Source organism: Equus caballus, chromosome 11 (genome assembly GCF_041296265.1).
Source record: "Equus caballus isolate H_3958 breed thoroughbred chromosome 11, TB-T2T, whole genome shotgun sequence".
In the NCBI taxonomy this organism is placed as follows: Eukaryota; Metazoa; Chordata; class Mammalia; order Perissodactyla; family Equidae; genus Equus; species Equus caballus.
Genome location: NC_091694.1, coordinates 24,178,416 through 24,206,329, shown reverse-complemented (window position 1 = coordinate 24,206,329; position 27,914 = coordinate 24,178,416). Strand labels below are relative to the sequence as shown.

Sequence of the window (27,914 nt, the reverse complement as noted above, 5' to 3'; positions counted from 1 at the left end):
CAGGGCAAGAGCTTTGAGGCCCCAACCCAGCCTGCCACGGTCACATGATCCACAGGGCCTCTCCCTAAAGCTCGGTGCCTGTAAGCAATAGAGGCTGTGTACCACCTGGTGATCGGAGGAGGGACGTTAGTGCGGGTAGGGGTAGCATGCCTCAGTGAGCCGATGGCTGCTGCAAGAGGCAGACCAGAAGGCCAAGGGAGCCAGCGCTGAACAGGTGGGGCCGGAGGTAGCAGACATTCTCTCAGGGCGAAAGGGAAAGGGACCAAGAGATGCAAACGGCTCCCCAGGCTGAGAGCCTCCACAGTGGCCAAGGGCAGGATGGTGCCCACTCAGGCCTCTCTAGGCCTTTATATTCCAAGGACAGTTTTACCTCAACATTCCACACCAATATGTTTCCTTTTTCAATTCCTAGACTTATTTCAGCCCCCAATCTCCCCAAAAGGAAGTGAACAGGCAAAGATTGGGGGGAAGCGATGGGCTGACATTAATTGATAGGAGCGGCTTCGAGCAGTTCATGCTGCCTTATCTCTCTCTTCTTTGGATAGCGTGTGTCCGCCGGAGTCCGCGGGGTCGGTGATTAATAGGGGCCATCACTCACTGTCCAGGACGGCTGAAAGGCAGCAGGGAGGGGGCGGCCCTCCCCAGAACTGAGATAACAAGCAGCAGGAATAATGAGTGGTGTCACTCCACTTTTCATTTTGATGGAAAGTCATTACGGGAGTCAACGCCAGCGACAAAGAGCCATGAATCAACTGCTCTGCTATGAAATTAAAATCGAATTGCTGGCCACCCCCAACCCCTACCCTTCCTGGGAAGTGGGGATGGGTAGGCAGCTTGGGAGAGGGGTGTTATCCTGGGGTGGGCTCTGCCCAATCACAGAGCAGGCAGTTACGGGCAGGAAGTGGACAGGCAGCTAGTGAAGGTGACAACTCCTGTCCCCACCTTGTTTATCAGACTCTTCCTCCCCAAACCGCATTTTCCCTCTGCCTGGAGGTAAGCTTTGATTAAAAGGAAAATACAGCTTTGCTGGCCCCAACGGGCTGCCACTTGCATGCTCCCCTTGGTCTTCTGGCCTGAGTGGGGCAGTCCAGGCCTGGCTACAGAAAGAAAGCTGGACTCAGCTATCCCAGAGCCCCTTGCTGAACCAGTTGTAGACACTAATCTGAGGTCCTCCCTGTCACCAGAAGCAAAGAGGAAAAGCCCCTAATGTGGGGCTCCAAGGGAACAGCCAATGGCCGGGCAGCCCACTGGGATCATAACCCCATGCAAACAGTGCACAGCCTCAACTCCAGGGCAGAAGCAGTAACTGTAAGGGTGAAGCAAGAGTCTCTTCTTTTATTAAGTCCAAATAGATAACAAGAAGGAGCAGAAGCTGTGGTTTCAAGGCTGATGGGCCACAGGGCCAATCCAGACAGCTTCTTGTAGAGAGTACAAAGTGCCAAGGTCACCATCTGGTGATGGCTCCATCACATGGCTTTCTGTCCTCCTGTAGGCCTGGTCTCTTGCTGGGAAGGGCCCTGCAACGTTAGTCCTGGCTGTCCCCCACATCTTGAAGGCTGAGAAGATGGGCAGGAAGAACGTGGAGAGCGTCAGAGAGAGGTTCCCATCAAGTTCACGGGACGCCCGTTGTACCTCTTGGAAATGTCAGCCTCGATCTGAAAGACAGCGATCCCACGTGGGCAGGAAGCGGAGAGGCAAAGGGCCTTGTTCTGCAGAACCGGGGTCCTCCCACTTGGCAGGTTTGCCTTCCCCGTCTTACCAGCTTCTGCAGCTCCTTGGTCTTTTCTAGCAGCAGGTCCAGCTTGGGCTCCAGAGCTGCCTGCTCCTGCAGTGCTTCCTGCTGCTTCTGCACCATCAGTTCTTTCTTCAAAGCCAGTAGCTGGGACTGCTTCAGCTTTTGCTGGAGGAACTCAGTCACTCGGTCCACATACCTGTGCAGGGTACTCAGGTGAGTGTCTGCTGTAGCTGTGCGACCTGACCATCCCCATTCAGCTCCTGGGAAAGGGGAGGCTCAGGAAACCAAACCCCTAACTGCCCTCTCAGCCTCCACATCCTTCAACCCTTCTTGGTAAGGGATACCGCTCCTAGTTCCCCTGTCCTCCCTGGGAAGCAGATTCTGCCTGCACACATCAAACCACCCCATCTTGCCCCAAAGAGAACCCGTATCCCTAGTTCGGATGACACACCTGTGGGAGGCAGGGATGGGAGTCTAAGGGGTCATGGAAAAAGAGGACGAATACCAGGAGTCACGGCTGCTCAAGATGGTGGAGCCTTGCATTATGCCCCCAAACAGCCCAATGTCAAGGAGAAAGCCAGACCTTGGGGAGGCCAGGATCATAAACAAGTGCTGCATTCGAAGATTGGTGAGCCGGCCAATCAGATCCTGCAGCGCCGACACCATGGTAACCATCTTTGCTTTGGTCTGGCCCTGCAGGATGGCTGGAGCCAGCTGGAACTGGCTCACAGACAGGATGTCGGCCTCCTCACTCATCTCCACTGCTCTCTGGGACAAGAAGATCTCGAGCTGATGACAGAAGAGGATTTGGTTCAAACCGAGAAAAGCAGAGTGCTCCAAATGAAGAATGAGATGTGAGGGTCCAACTTGGGGTGAGGAGGGGTTATTTCCTCTGAACACTTTCAGTGCTAGAAACTCACCAACTACAACACAAGAGCTTGGGGCAGCCTCCACTATCACTCTTCGGTCCCCCATTGCTATCTCAAGCTTCACCTAGCCCTGGACTCCCCTCCTTCCTGCAGACGACTAAGAACATAGAGGGTTCTCTCTGCCCCAGTGAAGGTACTTTCCCTCCCTGGGAGGAATGCGATTCAGGCAATAGGAATTCAGGTTTGAGAAGCCTTGGATCAAGAAAGGGTAGGAAGGATCTGAGAACCAGCCACATAGCTTGTGACTCATTTGACCACAGAAACTTGATCCCTTTTGTCCTCCTCTCCCCTGGAGGCTGGGAGGGACCTCTGGGCAGAAAGAGAAGGGAACTGGTGAGGACTGAGCACTGTCATGAGGCCCGCCCCAATCAGGAGGCCACTGAGAAGGGAACAGACCTAGAAATTAACAAGGACAGGCCCCCAGCTTCCCAGTCCCACAAGGAAGGTCTAAGAACACTGGCTCCTTAATGGGGGCTGCTGGGCACCTTAGCCACAGGGATGGTGTTCAAACACAGATGAGATCATGTCGATCCAGACCAGCTCACAACCTCCAACAGCGCCCCAGTTCACTCAGAGTAAAAGCCAAAGTTCAGCCTCTTCACCTCTCTGAGCTCCTCTATTCTCCCAGCTCGCTGGCTCAGCCGCACCGGCCTCCTTGCTGTTCCTCCATCGTGCAGGGATCCAACACTCCTGCCTTGGGGTTGCTCCCTCTGCCTGCAAAGCTCCTCCGCCAGACGCCTGGCATGGCGCTCTCTGCACCTCTTGCAGGTCTTGACTTACCGATCACCTTCCCAAGGAGGCCTATCCTTGACCACCTGATATAAAACCTCAGCCCTTCCCAGCAACCCCCCTCTCCCTCCCTGGCTTTCTTTTTCTCCGTGGCACTTGTGTTAACACCCAACACAGTGCATGTTTTACTTATTTGTCTTGTCTCGTCTGCCTGCCTCCTGAGAATATGGGCCCCACGAGATCAAGGCCTTGGACTGTCTTGTTCAGTCTCACTCAATCTCTGGGGCTTCACACAGTGCAGGGCTTAGGAGCTGAGTGATAAATCCTTGTTGAATGAATGCGGGGCATCCTAACACGTGAGCCCCACTCCGGAATGAGGAAAGTGCTCAGTGCCCTTCACACAACAGGAAGGGTCAGGTCAGGTGTCTGTGCTGGTGCCAGGCCACCCCCACCTCTCCCTGGGGATGAAAGTACCTCCATGAGCTCGTCGATGAACTGATTCCGGGTCTCAGGGTATTCAAGAAGTGTCAAGGCATCTGGGCCCCTAGCAACACCTTCCGGAGCTGCCAGGAAGGAAGACGGAGAAGTGATAAAGGAGTTGAGGACCGGAGAAGACCCTCCAGTTTGAGAAACCCTGGTGGGTTAATATGGACACAGACACAGTACACTGAAGCCACTTCCTGTCCCAACCCAAGGGGGAAGGGTTACCAAACCCCAGTCTGCGAGGAGGACCACAGGCTGGGATTCGAGGCCCCGCAAGGTGGGCCCGGGCTCTGGTGGGCTGTGGAGGTGAAGTTTCATCCTGCACCGCCCTCTAGTGGCTCAGATTGCTGCTACATCCTCTCTGGGGGTGGGGAGGGGCACCAGGTCAGGCTTCAGAGCCTATGGCCCTCCTGGAACAAACACCCTCCACCCCGTCAGCCCCTACCCCCCAAAACTGACCCACATTTGGTATCCAAAAAGTTGAGAGTTTCTGGACTTAACTTTAAGAACTCTCTCTGTCCCCCTGCACTCACATCCTCATCAAGATTTTGAAAAAACAGTTAAATGTGTAACAAGTCCAATCTCAGCAGTGCATTTTTTCTTTGTTTCTAGAACAGGGGAGCCTTTGAGCACCCTGCTGCTGCCAGGGCTGCCGGGGACAGTCACTTACCCTGGGTTCCAGCTTCCAGCACTGTGATCTGCGAAGCGGCTGCATCGTCTCCCCAGTCTATCCCATCTGCCGCAGCTTCCTGGGTGGAGAGCAAAGAACCCCAGCAGAGTCGGCAGAATTGTCCCGAGCAAGGGGAGGCGGGATGAACCAAAGCCCTTGCTAAGTTCCATGACTGCGTCTTTCAACTGTAGGAGGACGTGCAGCCCTGATGTAAGCAGCAAAGGTGGCAGTGTGGGCCCATGTGTGCTGCCACCCTCACCCCGCTTTGCAGAATTACCACTTGCCCAGACCCTCACACCTTGCCCCAAACACCAGGAGAAAAGGGGTCCAACTGTGCCGTGTCCCTTTGGGAACTCTGCCTCCCCTGGACTCCACCTGCTCTGAGAGCTGTGAACTTCGGGCGATGCTTTCAGCACAGCACTTTTCTTATTGCTGAAGCAGCGATTGCAGGAAGTCCTCGGATGGACCGAGAGGGCATCCTAACCTGTGAGTCCGACTCCAGGGAGACGCCCCAGTCAATTCCGGCAGGCTGAGCAGAGATGCTGGCATCTGCCCCTTCAGAAGCCATCTCCACTCCAAAGTCGCCCCAGTCAATCTAGAAGGGGAAAAAATGTTAGCTCACAGAAGGTGGGGAAAATAGGCGCTTGCCTTTGCATAGGCCTCAGGGGCTTCAGTGCTGGGAGTGCCAGTGAGCTGTTCAAGTCGGTGGCCTCCAAACTCCCTTAAGGACAGCCCAGCTCCAGAGAGCTCGTGGCACTGACGGGCTCCTAGTTCAAAGCCACCAGCTTGCTGAGCCTCTTTGGCACTCATCTCCACTCTGGTCTCATGAAGACCAGAAAAATAAAGGAGTAGGGCCTTCCAGGCCCTTCCACGGATAGTCTCTCCCACAGGAATCCCCCTTTCTTCCTCTGAGACTCTGAATTCCGGCTGTGGGCGTTTGGACGGGGTGTGGGGGGGAGCAGCTCCCACTCGGCCTGTCTTACCGCGTCCTCTTCCACTTGCTCAGGAGGCTCCTCGAGGTGCGGCCGCTCCACCACGGAGGGCTCCGTGCCCGTCCTCCACTCATACACGGTGCAGTTTCCCCGCTTCTGTACGTACCGCAGCATAGGCAACACCTGCTCTGTGGGGCTGCAACGGAGCACATACCTGACCCTCCTGCTGCCCACTCCTGAAGCCACACTAGGCTCCAGCCCGGGCCAGAAGGTCCAACGGGCAAGGTTCCCACGGGTTAAGTGTATCAACTAAAACTTAAATGTCATCTGGGAAAAATACAAGTGGAGAAGAGAGAACAGCCAGGGAAATGGGTAAACTGCCCCCCTGCTAGAGAGAAACTGAAGTCCTCTTTACCTTTCACACACAAACCCCACACAGGCCTGGTACAGGTCAATAGCTTCCCCCAGGGACTGAGCCCCGGCCCCAATCTCAGCCAGCTGACTCGGCAGGTCCTTCACCAGGGCCAGCAGCTCTCTCCGGACATTGTCTCCCTAGAAAGGATCGAAGAGGTGGGCTAAAGCTGAAGTGAAGTGGTGGGAAGTGGAGTCCGACAGGTTAAAGGACTGGAGATGGGTGAGAAACTGGCCCAAGAAGGCCACAGCCAGGCTGGGAAGGAAGCCTTTCCCACAAGCAAAGGAGCTGGGCCTGGGAAGACAGGCAGAGGCCCCAGGCACCCTCCCACTGCAGCCAGACCCGTCCCGCTCACCGTGATGCCGTACTGCTTGCACGAGTGGTAGAACTGCTCCCGCATCTCGGCAGCCCCTGCCTGGCCCTCCTCCTCCTTGCGGCTATATTCTTGCTGCTGCTGCTGGCACTTGGCAATCTGCTTCTTCAGCGAGGGGATCTCATAGTTGACATTCCGAACCAGGAGGCTAGAGAGTTCCACTGAGAAGGGCCCAGGAAATTCACCCCAGACACCCACACCATAAGGCAAGCATGCCCCAGGACATGCACAAACACACCCCAGCCTGGTGGTGAGGAGCATGGGCTGGCTCCCAGCTCCTCCCCTTCCTAGCCGTGACACCTAAGACAGTCACTTAACCTCTTTAACCCAATCCTCCTCTGTAAGACAGGGCCAACAATAGTTATTGTGAGGATTAAAAGAGAGAATCCATATAAAACACAAGGACAATTCCTTGCATTTAGTAGGTGCTCGATAAATAATAGCTATTATTATAATTTACATTATTAGAAAACACACCCAAACTATAATCAGCCCTTTAGCTACTTTCTCAGGCAGCTGATAGGCCTCCAAGGCTCTTCTGCCTCTTCTAGAACGGAGGTGCAGAGGGGGTGGGGGCCCCTCACTCCACCTTACCAAGAGCTCAGCGTTGGAGGCCCCTCACACACCTGCTGGGTCAGGCCTGGCCAATGCCCACCACCTGCGTGGCTCTCCTGCTCCTCCCAACTCCACTCATGGAATTTATTCTCCCACCTGGCAAACAGCTACAGCCCAGCCTCTTGCCGTGCACGCACTGTGCTCTCTAGAAGCCTAGTGTCTCAGAACTCTGGGAGGGGGCTTCCCCACGGACGCAGGGACTCCCAGGCTGGGCCACTTTACCTAAGTAGGTGTTGTCCTTCTCATACAGCGCTACGATCTCCTGCCAATCCTGAGTAAGAACAGAAACAGGAAGTGAGCCAGACCAGCACTCAGTGGCCACATCCCAGCTCAACCCCTGAACAGCGGAAGCGCTCCCAGTCTTCTCAACACATCAGAAACACACTCCTTGTCCTCCTGCGTAACACTGGCTGGACCATCCATTTTATTGTAAGACTGCGGCGCCAATGAGCGATCCCCAAAGCAGTGGGTCTGAAAATGTGAACCCAGGGGTAGGAGCTACTTTGGGCATAAACTACGGGGATGGAGGGAAAGTTCAGGAAATGTTCTGTGTAGCGTCTCCACCAGATTCTCAGCGAGACCAGAGAGGCTCTGACCCCATTACCACCCTTGCCCACACTTGCCTTCATTCGCTGTGAAGAGTACCGGCCAAAAATATTTTTTGTGGAGGCTTCGGTACCTTTGAGAAGGTCCACGATTCTTAGGCAGTGGAAGTAGTGAATGTCTGGAAAGCAAGTAAGAGCAAAGACTTTTAGAATTCCAGCGTCTTCCCCACCTACGCTGGCCTCTGCACAGGGCTGACTCGTGTATATGTCAGTATTTTTAGCACACACAGCTCTCCCCTTCACCAGTATGAGGAAGAAACCAGCAATCTATACGCCAACCAAAAATCTCTTTCTCCAGGGATCAGCCCTAAGGCTAAACGCCAGGGGAGCAGCCCAGCTGATATATACTTCTCCAGGAAAGAGGGGGCTCCAGTAATATAGCCCTAAAGCACTCACAGGATCCAGAGAGCAGCTGGGCGATCTCTTCGCTCTCTGGCATGTCCTGGATGGCAGCGTTGATCTTCTCTCGGATCGTCAACACCAGACTCTGCCATTTCAGGTTGCAGTGCCTTCTGTCCACCAGCCAGTCTACGTGAGAAACACCCAAATCAAGCATTCCTATTCATGCAGCCCCAAATCCTTCACTAATTCAAGAGAAATACACTAAGACACTGGCTAAAAGTTGTATTCATACTGGTTACGGGGGGGTCATGGGAAGATGCGAATAAAGACAGGCCCAAAGAGACACTTGGGGCAAAACAGACTCCAGCAGCCTGACTTCATCCGAGCGTGACTTTTATGGAGCAACTGCCTCGACACAGGGATAAAGAAAAACTTCAAATTGCTCCCGACATCAAAGTGCCACTTTTGACCACTCTAAATTCTCCATAATATTTTTGCTTCCATGGGTAATTATATCTTTCTTACTGACAAAGGATGATGTTCAACTTCCACTTCCTCAGGGCTGGGATTAACCATGACAATGGAAAATACAAGATGGTTATGCCAAGTACCGGATGAATGAAAACTGCAAAGCCCCTAATCCCCCCAGCGTCCTAAGGACGAGATAACACTGGTCTGTTCTTAGCAGTGAGGTACCACCCTGCACATGTGAATACCGATGTGACTGACCTCCTGGAGTCAGGGCCCAGATTTGTGTTTTCAGAGGGTATGGGTGGATGAGAGCCATGCAGGTTTCCTCAGTAGGAGAGAGCTAAGAGCTAGGCTCTGTGGTCAGACGGTCCTGGCTTCTAATTATTAACTTTCTTGAGCAGGTTTCTCAACCACTTTGTGCCTCAGTTTCCCCACATGTAAAATGGGGATGATAAGATACTGAATATAAGGGAGAATGCAGGTAAAACAACAAGCACTGTGACTGGCACATGGCAAAGACTCCATAAATCTTAGTGATCTTCATCTTTACAATGTCAAGTGCCTGGAACAACATCTGGTCTGCAGCAAACCCCCAATGAGTGGTTGCTGTTTTATTGGACCTTTTCATCATCAATGACAGACTCACACACCAAGACTGCCCATGTGCTGAAGAGCTGGGACAAATCTGAAACGAAGTTAAAGAAGCTTGGCTGAGTGGCCACTGCACAGGACTGACGAAATGGCCCACAGTGGTGAATTCAGAACCTTGCCCTTGTTAATAAATCTGCCAACTGGTCAAATGCTGGGTTCCCACACGAGTTATCAGTTATACTCCTTCTGCTGTATTTGTCTAAAATTTTCTCAAAGAACAATTTTGTAGATGTCACAGAACTTGAAGTGAAAGGCTCAGGCAGTCAAACTGACACCACCTTGACGACAAAACTGGCATCAAATCGACTGATCCAATGAGCATTTAAAAATCCAGGAGCTGTGTACTTGCCCTGGAGGGGTCAGAACGAAGTCCTTCCCTGGCTCTGAACTGGGGAGGAGGTACGTGGATCAGATACAGACAGCAGGAGATGGCCTGGCCACTAAAGGTCTTTATTTTCTACTGGGTCTGTGTCCCTCTTCCTCCTAACATCCAGGAGTGACGGAAGCTTTTAAAAAGAAAGGACGCAAAGTCTTTTCTGGCATAGTACAAAAAGCACAGACACTGCAGCCTGACAGACTTAAGTTCCAATTTCAGATCTGCCACTCAGTAGCTGACTCTTTAAGGTAGGCCATTACCCTCCCTGTGCCTGAATGATATGATTTGACAACACGTCGTACATGTTAAAGGAGAAAATGCAGGTCAAGTATAGACTCTATGTGTGGTACCTTCCTGCTCCTCTTAGCGAGGCAGGTGCAGTCACAGATGAGGGCATAGAACATGGCAAGTGGTCAGTGCCTCAACAGGGGCCTTGGGACTCCCAGCTGTTGGGGACAGGGGGGCAAAGAGCCGGGATCCCCCCCGACAGCCGGCTGCGCGGGGGCGCCCCCTCCTACCGAGCAGCTTGCTGGTCTGGATGTCGATGGGCACGTGCTGATGGTCCTGGCGGGAAACACGGCGGGGAGAGGGGCGTGAGCGCGGGAAGGCGACGTGCCACTCGCGCGCTCATTTCACAGACCCAACCGCCACCCTGCAGGGCCAGAACCCCGCGCCCGGGAGGGAAGCCGGAGAAGCAGGTCGGGGACGGACGGGCTGAACCCAGTTCATGGATCCCGGGCCAGCACCCCAAGCCCCCAGGTCCTGCGCCCCCACCTCCATCTTTCCTCCACTTCCGCTTCCGGCCAGAGACCCAGGCCAGCCCCGCCTGCCACCAATCCGGCTCGGGCGAGGCTCAGCCTCAGTGTAGTCGCAAACGGGCCTCCTCCGGCCACGTCGCCGCCTTCCGCAGAGCCAATCCGCGCGCGCGCTCCGCCCCTGGCCTCAAGCCCCACCCACCCCGGGGCTCCGAATGGCTGAGCCCGGGAGGGGCGGGAGAACAGGAGACAGCCAATGGGAGACGCGAGGCGGGCTCAGGGTCGGAGAGGGGCGGGGGCGCCAGGAAGAGGCTGCAGCTGCGGCGCGATCCCGACAGGCGGCGCCCAAGAGCCGGTCCCGGCCGATTCCGGCCTGGAGGGCGCAGAGCGCTCGGCGCACGGATTAACGCGTCTGCAGGCAAGGTCCTAGCGCCGAGCTGGGCGACGCAGAGGCGGTTAGAGGTGCCTTCTTCCAGCCTTGTCTCGCTTGACCGTCTATCGTAGTTTGTAGGTCTCTTGTGGCGCTTGTCACACTTTGCTTTCCCATTCAGTGTGTCTAATAGACATGTGTTGAGCACCTGCTACGTGTTGGTGATTGGGGCAGGGAAGGGGAGGAAGGAGGGCCAAGGGAGGCGTCCCGGAGCTAACACCTATGTTGAGCCTTAAAGGAAGATCTGCAGGAAAACGGGTGATGTGCGGAGGGGTGTTCTGGGTGGGGGAGACTGTACGGACAAGGCTTTGGAGGCCACGAGCCGCAAGAAGGGCAGTGGGTACAACAGGCAGGCAGGACTGGCAACATAACTGATGGAGTCCAGTGCAAAATGAAAATGCAGGGCCCTTGTTTAAAAATCGGAAGAATTTCAAGAGGGCGCTACGTAGGTCTCGCAGTCATGTCGCCTACACTGCAGGCAGGCAGCCACTGTGCAGTAGATGATTTGAGGCAGGTAGTGACCAGAGAAGAGACTGTAAAGGTGGAAGGGTTTTATCATAGGGAGCCTTAATTAGAAACTTGGACTGCAACCCTGCAGACAGAGAGGAACCGCTGGAGGGTTCAAAAAGTTTGAGGCAGGGAGGGACCTGAACAGATTGGTTGCAAGGATGGAGATCCTTGCAGATCTGGGAGATAAGACTGGAGGCAGAGAGACTGTCAGGAGGTTATTATGTAGCAGTTAGGGCCTGAACCGGGACAGAGGTGTGAGGAGGAGGGGAAGGGCTGGGTTTGAGAGACGTTTTGGAGGAAAATGGACAGGACTAGGTAGTCGATTGGCTGTGTGGATGGGAGAGAGAGGCAGCAAGGATGACACCTAGGTGGTTGGATGGGCATGCCACCACCTAAGACAGGGATGCAGGATGCTGAGCAGGTGTTGGGGAGGAGGGGATCTCAGCTTTGAACTTGTGGGCTGAGGACAGATCCCCAGGGATCTCACAGGGCTGGATGTGCCATTTTGCGCCCCTCCCCTTCCAGGTTGTTAGCTGCTCTGGGAGGCTCTGCCTAGTTCTTTCTAAATGACCCCTCCACCTCCCAGTGTGACCGCCCAAGTGAAGCATTTGGGGCTCAGTAAATTTTTTATTGAACTGCGTGGTGTGACACTGCAGTGAGAAGACTAGATTCCTGCCCGATGAGATCTTGGTCCATTTCTGTAACCTCTCTTCCAGTGGCAGTTTCTTCCACATGGAGATAGCACCTATCCTATCTCTAGGTATTTCTGTTTATAGGCTTAAGTAAATAAACATACTAGACGTGTATAACTCCTTATAGTTTACAACATGCTTTAATATACGGTCCTGTGCCACATAATGACATTTCGGGAACAATGAACTGCATATATGACAGTTGTTCCATAAGATTAGTGCCATACAGCCTAGGTGTGCAGTAGGCTGTACCATCTAGGTTGTATAAGTGCACTCTATGATGTTCACACAATGATGAAATCGCCAAACAACACATTTCTTAGAATGTATCCCCGTGGTTACATGACGCATGACTGTATTTTCTCAGGCTTTGCAAACTGTGTGTGTGTGTGTGTGTGAAATGTTAATCATTATGACTGTAGAATGGATTGAAAGACTTCCCTGAAAGTGGCTCATAGGGCAGAACTAAGGAGCTCTTCAGGGCTCTCTCCTGGGAATTTGGCTCCCATCTCAGAGTCCTGACTCAGGCTGTAGGATTGCTGGGGCTCCCCCATGATTAAACAAACACTTGCTGGGCTCCAACTATGTGCTCCTGGCTCCCTGGGACATCCCAAGAAGCATGACCCTGCCCCACCCTCCAGGTGCCTCTCTCCTCCTTGAACCAACTGGCAGGGCAGAGCAGGGCAGGGTGAGTCTGCAAGGCCCAGCCCCGGTGAGTTGGTGGAGGCAGAGACCATTGGCACTTCACCCCACCCGCAGCTCCGGGGTGACTCATGTGGAACTGAAGGATGTTTGAGAACAGTTCTGCCTAGCTGCTGGCCTCAGGGTGGCTGTCCCAGACAGCATAGGAGTGTGGGCTTTGGGCAGTGTTGTGTACTGTTTGTCCTTTTCCAAAGCCACAGAGAACCTCTGGGCCTATGGGCAGATAAGCACACAAGTGATCTGGTATCCAGGGCTTTGAGGTCCTTGGGGGTCCCAACATCTGGAAACTGGCAGGGAGAGGATGTGGGATGCTTCTGACTGTGACTCTCTCAATTGTCTGCTGATTTAGCAGGTAGGACATGTCTGGGGGAGGGGCAGCACATGTAGCAAGGTGGGGAAGGACAGCAGGCCTGTGCCAGCTTTGAACAGGAAAGCCCAGAGCCCCAGGGTGCTATGTACACGGGCTGCCTTGCCATCCTTTGTTGTTGTTAGCTTGCTTATTAAGTGATAACCCTGTGCTGCGTGCCAGCATAGATCTAAATGTTTTACGAGGCTTATCTAATTTGATCCTTCCAACAACCTTAAAATGTGGGTACTATTATTAGCCAGATTTTAAAGGCAAGGGAGCCACAGCTTAGATAGTTAAGAAACTTGGCCAAGATCATACATCTGGTGGTTGGTGGGGTTGGGATTCAAACCCAGGCGTGTCTGGCTCCCCAGCCTGCATTCTTGTTCTCTGTGGGATGCGGCTTCTCCTGCAGCCCTCCCTGCCCCATTCACGCAGCCTCAGGCCTCTTCCTCCCTCCCCTGTGGCCTGATTCCCACTTTCTCCCTAGTTATTGACCCAGACACCTAGCACCCCAGCCCTGCAGACCCTGCCCCTTTCCAAAGTTCTTTGTTACCACACCCCATTCTGGGCAAGAACGTCCATCACTTATCTTCTTGCAATATTCATAAAAAGAACGCTTACCTTTGACATTCAGGTAATCTATTTCTTTTATCCACCAAATGTTTATTACTTTATGGTCCATGTGTCTTCTGTGTGTTTGCTCACAGCCACGCTGACTGTAGTGTGTGTGTGTGTGTGTGCCTGTGTGGGTGTATACCTGCCTGTTGGGCTGAAAGCCCTGGAAACTCAGCAGCCTCAGCTGGGCCCCCTGCTGTTTGGAGTGTAATCTCTGTATAGTTTTTTTCAGTCTGTCTTTCCAACTAGTCTGTGAACACCTGGTGGGCAGGGAGTCTAGGCTTGTTCATCTCTGCAACCCCAGCACCTGGCATGACACCTGACATTGAGCATCAGGTGCTTAACAGATGCTAGTAAAGGAAGGAATAAGAGAAAATGCGACACGTACAGGAAGGCATTTTTGATGAGTGGGGACCACGATCACTTGGTCTTGGGGGAGAGATGTGCGTCCCCCAGCTCCTTTTCTCATCCCTCCCTCTGTAGCTCGGCACTTGGAATCAAGCCCCGTGAGCCGTTTGGGACGGGAGGGAGGACAGCAGGGAGAAGACATCAGGGCTGGTTGGCTTCACGAGTTAAGCACAGACCAAAGGAGGCATATGTGGGGCCAGTCAGCTGGGTTGTGCTCCAGGGCCATGGATTGTACCCTAAACCCTGGCCAGCCATGCCCTCACCACCTTTGTTAGTCTTCTGGGGGAAAGCAACTCACTGGTTGGCCTCATGAGTTGGGTCCCAGGTGTCATCTCCTAAGAATGTCACTGCATTTCATCATTTCATCATCTCACCATGGCAGGAAGAGAGAATGTGCTCTTCTAAGGGAAGGAAAACCAAGCCCTCTACCAAACCACCCATCTATCAACCTCCTTTCCCTGTGATTCAGTGTGAGCTACCCTCTATTTGCCAAGGTGCTGGGGACCTTAACACAAAGACAGTCCCATCCCTCAAAAAAAGTGACAGTATGTGCCAGCCCCGTGGCTGAGTGGTTAAGTTCGCGCGTTCCGCCACAGCAGCCCAGTGTTTCACCAGTTCGAATCCTGGGCACGGACATGGCACCGCTCATCAAACCATGCTGAGGCAGCGTCCCACATGCCATAACTGGAAGGACCCACAACTAAGAATATACAATTATGTACTGGGGGGCTTTGGAGAGAAAAAGGAAAAAAATAAAATCTTAAAAAAAAAAAGAAAGTGACAGTATGGTGTATGAAGGGCCCACCACACTCTAAATGCCATGACAGCATGCCCAGAGCCTAGCACTGCACTCATGCATAGTCAGTGCTCAAAAAACATCCACAAGAACCAAATAAAAGGTATGCTCAGAGCGCTAAGGGAGCAGAGAGAAGGACTATCCAACTCAACTCGGTGATAAAGGCATGGGATAGGCACGGAAAACCATCAGAGCAGGCTCCTGGGAAGAGTAACACTTGCGCTGAACCTTGCAGGATGGGAGTGAATTGTGGCAGAAGGGAGAGGAAGAGGAGGCGAGCAGAAGTGCTGGGTGTCACTCTAGGAAGAGGGAAAAACATGGATAAAGCACAGAGGTAAGAGAGAGTGTGGCTGTTCCAGAAGAAGTTTGTTATGGGAGCAGGGGATGTCTACTGAGAGAGTGGAGAGAAATTAGGTTGAGGAGATTGGCCAGGGGAGATCATGAAGAACCCTCAGGTCTGTGACAAAGGGTTGAAATTTAATCCTGCAGACCAGGGTTCCCAACCAGTGGGCAGCAGATTGCCTGAAAGCTGTAGAATTGTGCAATGGGTCTAGGAATTCATAAATGCATTTGTATTGTTGTAGTCAGTGCATACTAAAAGGACAACAATCATATGGGGAAGTGGAGAAATGTTCCCACATTCAAAAAGGATCCTTTCAGGGGCTGGCCCGGTGGCACAGCAGTCAAGTTTGCACATTCAGCTTCGGCAGCCCGGGGTTCACTGGTTCAGATTCAGGTGCAGACATACACACTGCTTGGCAAGCCATGCTGTGGTAGGCATCCCACATAAAATAGAGGAAGATGGGCACGGATGTTAGCTCAGGTCCAGTATTCCTCAGCAAAAAGAGGAGGCTTGGCAGCAGATGTTAGCTCAGGGCTAATCTTCCTCAAAAAAAAAAAAAAAAAAAAAGGATCCTATAGGTCCATCCCCAGTGGCCTAGTGTTTAAGTTTGGTGAGCTCCGCTTCAGCGGCTGGGGTTCAGTTCCCAGGCACAGATCTACACCACTCTGTCAGCAGCCATGCTGTGCTGGCGGCCCACATACTGAAAAATAGGGGAAGATTGGAACAGATATTAGCTCAGAGTGAATCTTCCTCAGCAAAAAAAAGGAGAGAAAAAAAGGATCCTTTCAAAGAACAGGAAACCCAGATGGCCAATATATGTATGAAAATGTGCTCAAGCTCACTAGAAACAAGGTGGGTAGTTAGCCAGGGCTGCCGTAACAAACTACCACCACTGGGTACCTTAAAACAACAGAAATATATTCCCTCACAGTTCTGGAGGTCAGAAGTCTGAAATCGAGGTGTCAGCAGGGTGGAGTGCCTCCAGGGCTTTGAGGGAGAGTCTGTTCCACGCCTCTGGCCTGGCTCCTGGTGGTGGCCGGCAATCCTTGGTGCTCCTTGACTGACATCTGCATCCGTCTGGTCTCTGTCTCCGCGTCCCCTGGCCTTCTCCCTGTGTCTCTGTCTCTCCTCTGATAAGGACACTAGTCCTCGGGTTTAAGTCCCGCCCTAATCCAGGATGATCTCATCTTAACTAATTACATCTGCAAAGACCCTATTTCCAAATAAGGTCACGTTCTGGGGTTCTAAGTGGACACGAATTTTGGGGGACACTATTCAATCCAGTATTCTAGGGAAGTGCAAATATAAAAGACACAGAGATTACCATTGCACTTCCATCATAATGGCAAAAATTAAAATGTTGGCATCGCAGGCTGTGTTTTCCAGAAATAAGAGAAGTTTTGGGGGCAAGATGTTTATTAGGGATCACTTCCTGTGAGAGAAACCAGACAGAAGGAGGATGGGGCAGAGGAGGAATCCAGCTGCGATGCAGGCCTGACAGGCTCAGGTCAGTTTGGTGAGCCCTGGAGTGACCGCTGCCCCTCAGAGTGTCCTTCCTGGGGCTGAAATATGTCCCCAGATGCGGGCTGCCCCAGAAGGGCATGCCCTCGGTGAGGTGGCTCTGTGCCACTGAGGCAGACCCTAAGGGAGCTGACAGCTGGAGGCCCCTGCTGAGGAAGGCAATGAGCCTTCTTCAAAGAGGGGGTCTGGATGGCACACGCGTTGTCTACCACAGTCTGATGATACAGAGATGGCCAGAATGAAGACCGTGGCCAGCTGAACACCACCACCCCAGATGTCCACGTCAAATCCCTGGAAACTATGAACGTCCCTTATTTGGAAAAAGAGTCTTTGCAGATGTGATGAAGTCAAGGATCTTGAGATGAGGAGATCATCCTGGACCACCTGGGTGGGCCCTAAATGCTGTCACAAGTGTTCTTATAAGAGAGAGGCAGACGGAGATTAGACAAAGGAGAGAGGAGAAGGGGATGTGAGGACGGAGGAGGCTGAGATCGGAGTGACATGGCCACAAGCCGAGGAATGCCTACAGCCACCAGAAGCCGCAAGAGAAGCAGATTCGCCCCTGGAGCCACCGGAGGGAGGGGTCGTGGCCCTGCGCACAACGTCATCTTGGCCAGTGAGATGGACTTCCGACTTCTCACCTTCAGAACTGCAAGAGAATAAATTCCTGTTGTTTAAAGCTGACAAGTTTGTGGTAATGTGTTACAGCAGCCCCAGGAAACTAATGCAGAGTAACAGAAATTTTCTATTAGGGGTGCAAGTTGGTGTAGCCACTTAGAGGATCCACCCAGGGTGGCGGTGGGCATTAAGAGGTCACATGGACCGCCAGCTTCCAGCCACCCCTGCCGACCTCCTGGCTGCACCTGGTACAGCTCCCGGGGACCAGCCTTTGTTCTTGCCCCACTTGTCACCTCCACCCGGCTGGGCACCCCACGATCTCCAGTTTCCTGGCCTGCCAGGGAAGGGGGAGTGCTGAGGAGAATGACAACTCCTGTCTTTTCCCTGCTTTGGGAAAGAAATACCCCTGGAGCCTAGATCTGCTCGCCTGGGCAGAGGTCAGTAAGATAGGAGTGATCCATAATCCAATGGGGCCCCGGGGCTCCCTGCCCCACAGGGCACAAGGTCCTTGCGCTCCCTTGGGTGTATCTTACTTTACTCATTGCATGTTTGCATATAATGGACTGTCATACTTGAACCTGGTTTTAGGAAAGTACAGGTAAAGGTAAACAATTTTATAAAGCCATAAAGCAGTGTGTGTGTGGGCGGGTGAGCTGATTAATGGATATTCATAGTTTATAGCCTTATCTCAAACTCCTCTCCCAGCCCTGCTCCTCCCGGAAATAGATCTCCCAAAGGCCAGGGGTTGGGCCTGACTTCCCGGCCTGGTCCCTCCATAGCCTGCACCTAGTTCTGGCAGTGTTCTCTGAAGGGCAGGCCACAGGTGGGCGACACTGAATCCTGTCCACTGTGGTGGGGCTCCTTCTCCAGTGGGGGGCTGAGAGAACAGGATTCTGCCCCCCGGGTCCCAGACATCAGAAAGACCTGGATTTTGGAGTCCAGGGGAATGAATGCCTGCAGTACAATTCCAGACAGAAACGGTGCCCTACCCCTTCGTTACTGTCCCCCAGGCTGGTGCCCATCCCACCATCTTCCTGGTCTCTTCCTAGCACCTGAGCTAGAATGAGTTTTTTGCTTTTTCTGGTGTCTTCTGGCTCATCCACTCTCAAAGAGACTGGACTTTGAGAGAAAGTGACAGATCTAGAAAGCTGTGGGTACCTTCCTGGGACAACTGTGTACACTTACCAGAGGCAGGGGGACCTGGCAAAGTAACATCCTGCAATTCACGTAACCCCCCAGGGAGACGCTAACTAACAGCAAACTTGCTGCAGCTGAAACCGCAAGAAGTAAAAGAAATGGGTTTTCTCTCACATTTACCTGACCCAGAGAGAGTGGGACAGAGGCAACTGGCTACATTCAGAACTTCCTAGGGTAAAGACAACACGTCTGTTTCTCATTTTAAAGCTTGCACTGGGGCCACCCCTGTGGTATAGTGGTTAAGTTCAGCACACTCCACTTCAGCAGCCAAGGTTTGCGGGTTCTGTTCCCAGGCATGGACCTACACCACTCAGCAGTGGCCATACTGTGATGGCGACCCACATACAAAACAGAGGAAGACTGGCACAGATGTCAGCTCAGGGTGAATCTTCCTTAGCAAAACAAACAAACAAACAAAAAAACTTGCATTGAGTACCTACTATATGTCAAGTCTGTATCAGTGATAAGTAATTCTGGGCTTAAGGAGCTAAAATTCTAAAAGGGAGACAGACACATGAGTAGATCATTACAATACTTTATATGTGTTTCTGTACACATACACGGTATAATCAATTATGGTATATATCGTGTTAAATAAAAGCATATGAGCAAGCTCTGTAGAAGCAAGAAAATTCCTGGTGGAGTAGGAGACATAATAATTAATTTGGGCCTTGAGGGATGAGTAGGAGTTTGTCTTGGTTTACACAGAGGGAGGCCTAGAGCACAGCGCGAATTCCTAATCTCACCTTCCTAGCCTCCGTGCCCAGGAAGGGAGGCAGAGAAAGGGCCTAGTGTGGGATTTCGGGGAGGGCTGGGAGAGGAGGCAGCAGGGGCCTCATCCTAGGAAGGCCAGGCTGAGCGGGTTCCACTGTGGGCCATGGGGAGCCTTTGAAGGGCTGTGCACCTGAGGCCTGGGGGCAGGGGGCTATTCAGGATGGAGAGGAGTAAGAAGTCAAGAGGCCACGAGAAGCTGAACCAAGCAGAATGAGGTTGGAGGTGGTGGGGCAGGTTGGAGAGTTAGTTAGGATTTAAGATGTAACTTGCGGGGACAGCCAGGGGAAGGGGGAATTGTATGCTTTTTCTCTCCCTGGTGCTTGCTCCGAGCCTGGCACATGCACACTCAGGCCATGGAGGAGGGGAGCTGGGCAGCACCGGGCCAGGGAGCTGCTGCAAGGACACTGAACAGGCCGCAGATGTTTTCCACTCCCCAGTGACGCCTCTCCCAGGGGAGAGGCAACACAAACAGGCCACCTAAGGGTGGCTGCAAAGACCTTCTCCAAGGCGTGGTGCCACCTGTAAGAGCAGCCTCTGATGACGGTGCACACACCTTGGTTAATGGAGGTTTGCGGGGGGAGGGGGGGCGGTGATGACGACAGTGGCTGCAGGTCAGTGAGGACGTCACCCCCTGTGTGCACACTCTCTGCCCCGCCCCCAGCGTGTGCCCACACCCTGCCTTCTTGGCTTTCCCTCTCTTCGTGCCTCCCCAGGGCCCCAGCCCCTCCTTCCCCAAGAGCTTGCCCCAGGTTTTGCCGACCTTATAATACCCAGTAAGGCCCATCCAATGGATGGCTGGAAGTTTGGGGGCAGTTGAACGAAGTTTCCGTTTGGTGGTGGGGAGCTGTCCCTGTTCTCTCTGAGAGTCTGATAAAAGGACGATCCTGTGTACAGAAAAGTAAATGCTCCTCTGCCCACACACGGGGACTTTTGCATATGATTTCAAGGCTCCTGAAGTCCACCTCTAAGTGAGGGAGGAGGGGAGGAGGATGTTCCAGGTAGTGGTGGGTCCGGAGAGCCTGGCCCAAGGAGGGGCCAGTGCCCGCTCCCCACCCCATCTCCTGGGAAGACTTGAGGAGGGGCCCTTCAGGTCAGGAGGAAACCACGGCCCCCCACCCAGCACACACCCGAGGAGCATTGAGCAGACAGCCTGGGAACCGGTCTGCCAACCAGTTTAACCAGGGACTGGTTTCGACTCCGGAGTTCAAAGGAGCTGGGTGCATGCACCGTCTGCCAAGCCAACGGGAGCAGCGGCTCTTAACCCTTTCCCCGTTGTGCCCAGGGCAACATCCAGGAGCGGTCCAGCTGGAGAGGGGCCTGAGCCTCTTTGGAGGATGAGATGAGCGGGAGTGACCTTGGCTGTAGCCGGGGCTGCAACCAGGCACCTGAGAGTGGGAAACTGAGGAGAGAGGCTCCCGTGTTGCCCCTAGCCCAGACTTCCCTTGGGACTCCCTCCTGCTGGCTAGGCGGTCCCTGGAGGACCCTGGCTTCTGGGTGGGTACAGGGGCAATGGGATTGGATTTCTGGGGTGATGAATATTCATCAGCCGAGCCGGCCTCTGCTGCTGTTTACTTAGCGGGAGGGGCTGGGTTTCAGGTTCACCTTGACTCCTGGAGCCGCAGAGGAGCAGGTACTCACTCCTGCACCTGTTTCTCTAGCACCTGCTGGGCAGCTGCTCCTACCCAGCTCTCCTGGCCTGAGCCCTGCCTGGCGTGGCACCCCGGAGGCACCCCCACTTCCGCCAGTCACCCTCCCGGGCAGCTCCTACACTCAGCTCCTTCTCTAAGGAAAGTCTCACCTCCATCTCGGAGCAGTCGGACTACAGGTACAGGCAGAGGGTGTGCGGGTGGGGAAACCAAGGCACAGACTCCAGTCAGGGCACCCAGTTCTGCCTCCATGGCTGACGAGCTTAGCCGGGAGGGGGATCCCAGGCATGTCGGCCCCCATTTCTCCCAAGGTGGGCAGGCAGAACTCGGACTCATCCCGTTGGCTTCTTGGAGTCAGTCCAGGCCTCCAGCAGAGCTCCTTCTGGGAAAGTTTCACTCCAGAGCAGCTCTCTATTAACTCTTGCTGAACGGGTGCCTACCACTTCCTATCCCCCAGTCTGGAGGATGTTTCAGGCTGTCTGGTAGGAACATCTCCCTGTTCCTATCCAGGGTACCCCAGTCTTATCCAGAGTGGAGAAGTGCCATCAGGGGCCCTGCAGAGGGATGGGAGGTGGGCGTTCTGGATTTTGTTTTATAACATACAAGCTGACTTGCTCCCTCAACACCCCTTTCCACCCCTGCACCTCCACCTCAGTCAGTGGTTAACTTGTCCAGCTCCGAAAGGGTCCAGCCCAGTCTGGGTAAGCCCCTTAGAGCGGCTCACAGAACTCAACTGGGGTGGAAGGGCCCATCTAGGGGTGCCCACATGCATGCCACAGGCAGGGGGTGGCAGGCTGTGCCGAGAGGCCCTTTGTGGCGTCCAAAGCTGTGCCAACAGTAGAGGTGTAGTTGGCATCCTCAGGGGCCAATTTCTATCATCCATAGATGTAGGCCCCAGGGCAAGGGCCCAGCCCTCTGCAGGGCCAGCTCAGGGCCCTGCCCATCAGACCGCAGGGCCCACCACATGTTACCAAGTGCCAGGTCTGTTTGAAATCCAAGTACACCCCTGCCCCCAGTGTCCTCGGCCTTCTGTGATCAGGGGTGGGCATGTGGCCATAGTATCTTGCTCTTTGCTACTTGGTATAGCTGGGAAGTTTGGCTATTACATCACTTTCTTTTTTTTTTTTTTAAAGCAAATCAGATTTTACACTCTCTGTGGGGTAGCTCACTATTTAAAAGAATCTTGTAGCCGGGTTATTTTGTAAAACAAAAAATAGTCTGCTTGTTTAGCTGTTCTGCAGATTAGATTTTCATATGTCACTCTCGCCTAAAGGGGCAAACACCTGCTTACTGGTGCTCGCATGTCTTCCTGGACAGAAGGGACAGCAAGGCCTGGCTGAAAGCATCCTAGAGGGACGAGAGTTCAAGGCCAGCAGACAAAGGCGCCGATGCCTTGGTGCTATGGTGGAGGCCCCAGAGCAGGCTCCAAGGGCTGTTTCCAACTCTCTCTATGGTTTTCTGACAAGTTCCCTGTGACCTGTCGCTCCCTTCACTCCAAGGAGAGTTAAGCCCTGCGAATGCCAACTTGAAATACCTGGTAAAGCAGGTCTATTTTAAACGGCGCAGCAGGGCCACTTCCTCTCGTGGAGCTAGGCACTCTGGGCCAGGAGCTGGATCCTCCACTCCCCAAGTTCCTTGGCAGCCCTGGATGGGCGGTGGTGGGGCCGTGGGCCTCAACTCAGACCAGGCAGCAACTGGGGCACCCACAGGCCAAGCAAGCGCCCTGTCCCTCCTTCCTGGCCCTCCCCAGAACTCCTTCCAGAAACCCCTTCTGGAACATCGAGTTCTGTGCAAGGCTGTGCTAAGCCCAGGTGGGGCAAGCGGCCAAAGCAAACCTCTCAGGCTGTCCCCTTGGGGCACTCACCTCTCCAGGGTACCCTGAAGGTATTTATCTGGCCTCTCTCAGCCACTCCTGCACTTTCTAAGTGGGAGCTGCACAAGATCCCCTTGGGCTTCTCTGGGTGCTTGAGCTCAGCTACAGGGACAGAGCTGGCCATATGGGATCTGCTTCCTGGACAAAGAGGTGGGAAGGAATCCACTGGGCACGAGCTCTGGGCAAGGGGATGGATACATGGAAGGACAGGGGACAACAGCAGCAAGGGGGCCATGGATGCAGGCACTTAACTCTTCCCAAGCCTAGGCCAGCATCCGGCTTTCATTTCTTGTAAATTTGATATGCTCCCCCTCTTAAAAGCATCCATACTCATTATGAAAAATCTAGAAATCAGAAAAATAGAGGGGAGAAACATCCCCTATTTCCTCTACATAAAGAAAACCACTATCAATCATTTGTCATAGTTCTTTCTGGTCTCTTTTAAAATGTAGTTTAGGGGCCGGCCCCATGGCCGAGTGGTTAAGTTGACACACTCCGCTTCGGTGACCCAGGGTTTCGCGGGTTCAGATACTGGGCGCGGACGTGGCACCACTCATCAGGCCAAGTTGAGGCGGCATCCCACATGCCACAACTACAAGGACCCACAACTAAAATATGCAACTATGTAGTAGGGGAATTTGGGGAGAAAAAGCAGAAAAAAAAGAGAACATTGGCAACAGTTGTTAGCCCAGGTGCCCATCTTAAAAATAAATAAATAAATAAATAAATAAACAAAATGTAGTTTAGACCATCGGTTTTTAAAAGGAGGTGATATATTTGCCTGTGCTTGCACCAGCTGACCGCCCAGCTTCCTGGTGCACTGTGGCCATTGTCCTTCCCCCCCGGGATGTTTCACGGCTGCACCCAGGACTCCTGAGACCAGACCACCAACCTCTCCAGGCCCAGAGATGCCTCCATTTCTCGTCACCCTGCCTGCTCCTTCACTGATCTGAATTCCTCTAGTCTGCTCTCTCTTCTTGCCATGCCCAGGCAACGCCTCTCCCAGAACTTCCATTAACTCAGACAGCAGCTTTGTGGAAATTAGTAAAAAGTGAGGCCACATCCGTGTCAGGGCACATTGCTCGTCAGTGGAGAAGCCTGGATTTCAGTCGCCCGCCCCACCTCTGTTGGGTCTCCTTATGGAGGGTCCAGCCTGTGATAACAATATCTCACTTGTACCTCCTGGCCCCACTAAACCGCCTTCCAAATTTTCCGCTCTCCTTCAAACCCCTATCCTCATGGAAGCTAGGGCCAGGTGGCAGGGGTGGGGCGAAGGAAGCCATCCCTCGGTAATTATTACTGTTATAAGTTTTACTTTGCAAAGCGTGTCTACCTCTGGGCAGGCATTAACGTCAGAGCTAAATATTAGGACTGAAAGGGTTAGATGAGGATGCTGAGGTCCAGAGAAGTACCTTTCCAGAGGTCACGAGGCAGGAACCGTCCCCAGGACTTCCCACTCTCAGCCGGAGGTTCCTTCCCCTTAGAAAAACCCCAGCAGCTCCTGTGGTCCCGCTGTCACCACCGGGAAGTCCAAATTACTCCAAGCATCACAAATTTTAATTTTGTAATGAATTCCAACAAAATGCACAGGGTCTTTCTGTCCTGCTGATCCCAGCTGACCACTGCTCACTCCTGGCTGCAGGGCCTGGTGGTGTAGTGAGGAGAGCTTGGGAAGAGTGTCAAAGGCCTGGATGCTGTGTGACCTGGACGAGCTGTCCACCTTCCTGCAGCCCTGTGTGTGGCCTGGGGTATGGCTGTCCCCCTGCCCCTCCGCCAGGCTCGCGCGGCTTCCTCATCAAAATTGACTCAGCCGCCCCTTCCCAGACCCCACGCTCTTCTCCTTGTATCATTTCCCTGAGTCCTGGGTTCATCTGGCTCTGCCTTCAATTCTTTCAAGCCTGTGCTATGAAAATAGCCCATGATTAGGGGTCTAGAGAGGGCTGCTCCAAGGCACCCCCTTATCCCCACTGACTCCCCTTTCTCTCCTGCTCTGCTCCTGCAGAAGGCCCCACCCTTGGCTCAGGGAACGCCATGACCGAAGTTGGTTGGTGGAAGCTGACGTTCCTCAGGAAAAAGAAATCCACTCCCAAGGTGCTGTATGAGATCCCTGAGACCTACGCCCAAACAGAGGGCGGTGCGGAGACCCCAAGGCCTGACAGTGAGGGCCCCAACGGCAACTTTAACACCCGCCTGGAGAAGATTGTGGACAAGAACACCAAGGGCAAGCATGTCAAAGTCTCCCACTCTGGCCGCTTCAAGGAGAAGAGCAAAGTCCGAGCCACGTTGGCAGAGAACCCCAACCTCTTTGAAGAGAGGGAGGGCAAAGGACAGTGAAGGGGGCCAAGGAGGGTGCTAGTGCCTCCCCACTCCCTGCCATCAGCTGGATCTGAGACAGGAGCATGCCACGCTGGCCTCTGGCCACAGCTGAAGCCATGGAGGCAGTTGCCTGCTCGCAGGAAATGTCTGGTTTTAGGTTTATATTTATGTGCCCCAGCTTTCTGGAAGGCCTGGGAGATCCCAGGGTCTTCCCACCCTCCTCCACCACGAATTCTGGTGCAAGGATGAAAAGTCCCCCCAGGAAGGACAGCCCTCCTGGAAGTGGTGGCAGCACCAGCAGGGAGATGGGCATGGCCAGGAATGGAGAGAGGGAGCCAACCGACGTCACCTCCTCCCAGGGCACAGGGTCAAGGGTGAGTTTGAATTGCTGCTCCTTCTACTTTCTCTACCTGTGACTGTTTTCTGGACCAATTCGGAGAGCACATTTTCCAGAAGCCACGTGATGGGGGGTGGTTTCCTGGAGCTGGAGGCGGAGACACTGAACTTGAGCTCACCTCCTAACAAGGGTGGGAAACTTCCTGGAGCTTCACCCCCAGGTATGTAGGGGGTGGAGGACCCTGGCACTCCTCGGGGAGTTCTGCAGAAGGCCAGATGAGGGACCCCGAGGGTCCCTGCACACATCCTCAAAGGAAAGCTACATTGGCCTGAATCCAAACTAGGGGGGCCTGCCCCGTGGCCGAGTGGTTAAGTTCGTGCACTCTGATGTAGCAGCCCAGGGTTTCGCTGGTTCGGATCCTGGGCATGGACATGGCACCGCTCATCAAGCCATGCTGAGGCAGCATCCCACATGCCACAACTAAAGAATACACAACTATGTACCAGGGGACTTTGGGAGAAAAAGGAAAAATAAAATCTTAAAAAAAAAAACTAGGGGCGGGGGGCGGCGCGGAAGCTCTGGTAGGGGCTACAGGCAGCCCGTTCTTCCCTCTCCTTCCCCTATGAGTATTGAAGATGGATCAGCCCCAGAAATGAGTGAGCCTTGAATTTTCTTTAGAAAAATAATTGTAGGTTTCTCTCTTTGTAATAAACAATGCTGCCAAAGCAGAGAACCTATTTATGCTCTTGTCTTGCATTTATTGAGATGACTGCTTTTCACGCCTTTACTCCCTTCATGTGGAACATTGTGCTCAATCTGTTCCTTTCAAGCTTCAGGCAGGGTCCCTGGGTGTGAAAATGGAGTCACTGAGACGCTAATTTCACCACCAAGTCCTCCTTAGCGTCTGGGGATGGAGAAAGCAAAGGAAAGAGCTAGTTCCACCTCGGCGGGCAGTTCCTTCTGGTCCGCAGAGAGGCCAGCAGGAGCGCGAAGAGAATGGAGCAGACCTGTGGAGACTGACCCCAAAGTTGCAGTGGTTCAGTGTGGGATCAGGATTCAAATTCTGGTTTCACCCCTTAGTAGCTGGGTGATTTGGGGAACATTAAAAAGACCCAGCTTCCTCTGAGCCTCAGTTTCCTCTTCCCTAAAGGGGCTGCAGTAATACCTATTTCCCAGGGAGTGGTCAGTATTAAGTAGCCTATAAGTAGTCCCGGAGGACGCGCTCAGTTCATATTGGTTTCCTTGCCTGTTTCCTTTACTCAGGAGCTCCACCATAGCCCGCAGCTTCCCTTCAAAGGAGAGGAGACAGCTTGCTCCCTGTGCTGTTAGGTCCAGCTCTTTCTCAAGCTCCAGGAGCTGGGAATTGGAAAAACATTGGCCAAATCTCTGCGGCTCACGGTGGGAACAGGGAGAGACTAAGGTGGCAACTAAACAATGTGGTCCTGCAGCTTCCAGGTCAGCTCCTTGCAGGCTGCTGGGCCACCCCACCCCAGGGAGCGTTACTCAGGAAATTTATTACCAAAACAAACAGACCCAGACAAGGGGGCCTTTGTTAGGTGGCCTCGCCCTGGCCAGGGGGAACTCAGAGGATGAGTGAGGAAGATCAGGAGCCAGGAGGGAGGGAGGTGGCTCGGGTGTGCTGCCTTCCCAAGGCCTCTTCCCCATCCCTCCCCACCACATGGATCTTTCTAGGGTCCCACCAGTTTCCCAATCCACAAAGCCTCTGGTGGAGGAGAGGCCTTCCCCACACGCCAGCCCTGCCCTGTGTTAATCAGCCCTGCTGATGTTTGCAGAGGGCTTACAACCGAGCCCTGTGGCAAGTACTCCAGAGGTTCCTCACTTAATCCGCTAATCACCTGAGACAGGTGCTGTCATTACCCCATTTTTCCAGGTGGGGTAGCTGAGGCTTAGAGACTTTCCGTTCCTCATTCCTCGCCCTAGGTGATAAGTCTCTCGCCCTGGATCAGGCAGGCTCGCAGTGGTGGAGCCAGGACTGCAGCCACAGCTGGCCTGTGCACGTGACCACTGTACCACACAGCCCCTGCCACGCTTGATTTTCAGTTGCTGGGAGCAGGGGCAGACGGGAAACTGAGGCTCAGAACTAGGACAGGAGCACAGTCACCTTCTGGAGGAGGGGAGGTGGGTGACAGCAGGCCATACCTGGGCCTTGGGATCCTGGGAGGTGAGCACCATTAGAGGGTGCTGTACAGACTCTGGACGCAGTGGGGGAAACGCAACCAGCTTTGAGGCTGAGTGTCCCCTGAGACCCCAGACTGTAGGGACCTGCCACTTCAACCCATCCTGGGGTTCCCTGAGGCGAGGCGGGGGATGAGGCTGGGCCCTGGGCCGCCAACCCATGGTTCTACCCGATACTGGCACCATGTTGCCACCATTGCCCCTCTTAGGTGAGAGGGTTTGTGGCCCCTCTGCCTCATGCATGCAACCCTTCTCCATAGCCCCAAAATTGATGTCCACAGAAATCTTCCAGGGAAATTCCACATATATCCCTAAGCTGGGGGATCGATGGATGGTGGGGTGCTAAAAGTCAAAGGGGGATCAGGCTGCCCAGGGAGTCAGAGCCCAGGCAGCGGCAGATTTTCACTCGGCTGGAGGAGGAGCTGGAGGAGGAACCGAGAGTGCAAATATGTGCAGGAGCCAGGAGAGGCTACGGGTTATCGACCACAGTTTCACTGGGACACAACCCAAGGA

The 27,914-nt window shown here is 53.6% G+C and overlaps 2 protein-coding genes and 1 long non-coding RNA gene across 9 annotated transcripts; 2 read left to right on the top strand and 1 right to left on the bottom strand.

The window, feature by feature from the left end:
* Positions 1 to 1,315: 1,315 nt before the first annotated feature.
* CDK5RAP3 (CDK5 regulatory subunit associated protein 3) lies at positions 1,316 to 10,299 on the bottom strand. Its single transcript, XM_023652663.2, has 14 exons — positions 10,098 to 10,299; positions 9,842 to 9,887; positions 7,880 to 8,011; positions 7,502 to 7,602; positions 7,101 to 7,149; positions 6,246 to 6,424; positions 5,894 to 6,030; positions 5,530 to 5,674; positions 5,031 to 5,141; positions 4,547 to 4,625; positions 3,868 to 3,956; positions 2,319 to 2,524; positions 1,760 to 1,931; positions 1,316 to 1,655 (listed from the first exon to the last, which is right to left on the bottom strand). The coding sequence occupies exons 1-14, from the start codon at positions 10,101 to 10,103 to the stop codon at positions 1,590 to 1,592; spliced, it is 1,518 nt and encodes a 505-aa protein (XP_023508431.1). The 5' UTR covers positions 10,104 to 10,299; the 3' UTR covers positions 1,316 to 1,589.
* LOC138916140 (uncharacterized) lies at positions 2,397 to 4,761 on the top strand. Its single transcript, XR_011422920.1, has 2 exons — positions 2,397 to 4,030; positions 4,489 to 4,761. It is a non-coding gene; the product is annotated as an uncharacterized lncRNA (long non-coding RNA).
* Positions 10,300 to 10,378: 79 nt separating the features above from the next.
* Positions 10,379 to 25,942, top strand: PRR15L (proline rich 15 like). 7 transcript variants are annotated; one of them, XM_070225682.1, is made up of 5 exons: positions 12,528 to 12,764; positions 14,816 to 14,914; positions 20,692 to 20,858; positions 24,195 to 24,300; positions 24,555 to 25,942. In XM_070225682.1, exon 5 carries the CDS (start codon positions 24,584 to 24,586, stop codon positions 24,884 to 24,886), a length of 303 nt encoding a protein of 100 aa, XP_070081783.1. In that variant the 5' UTR covers positions 12,528 to 12,764; positions 14,816 to 14,914; positions 20,692 to 20,858; positions 24,195 to 24,300; positions 24,555 to 24,583; the 3' UTR covers positions 24,887 to 25,942. The 7 variants fall into 7 exon arrangements, with proteins under 7 accessions (XP_070081778.1, XP_070081779.1, XP_070081783.1 ...); XM_070225677.1 differs by lacking the exons at positions 12,528 to 12,764; positions 24,195 to 24,300 and adding an exon at positions 10,379 to 10,496; XM_070225678.1 differs by lacking the exons at positions 12,528 to 12,764; positions 24,195 to 24,300 and adding an exon at positions 10,443 to 10,540.
* Positions 25,943 to 27,914: the final 1,972 nt, after the last annotated feature.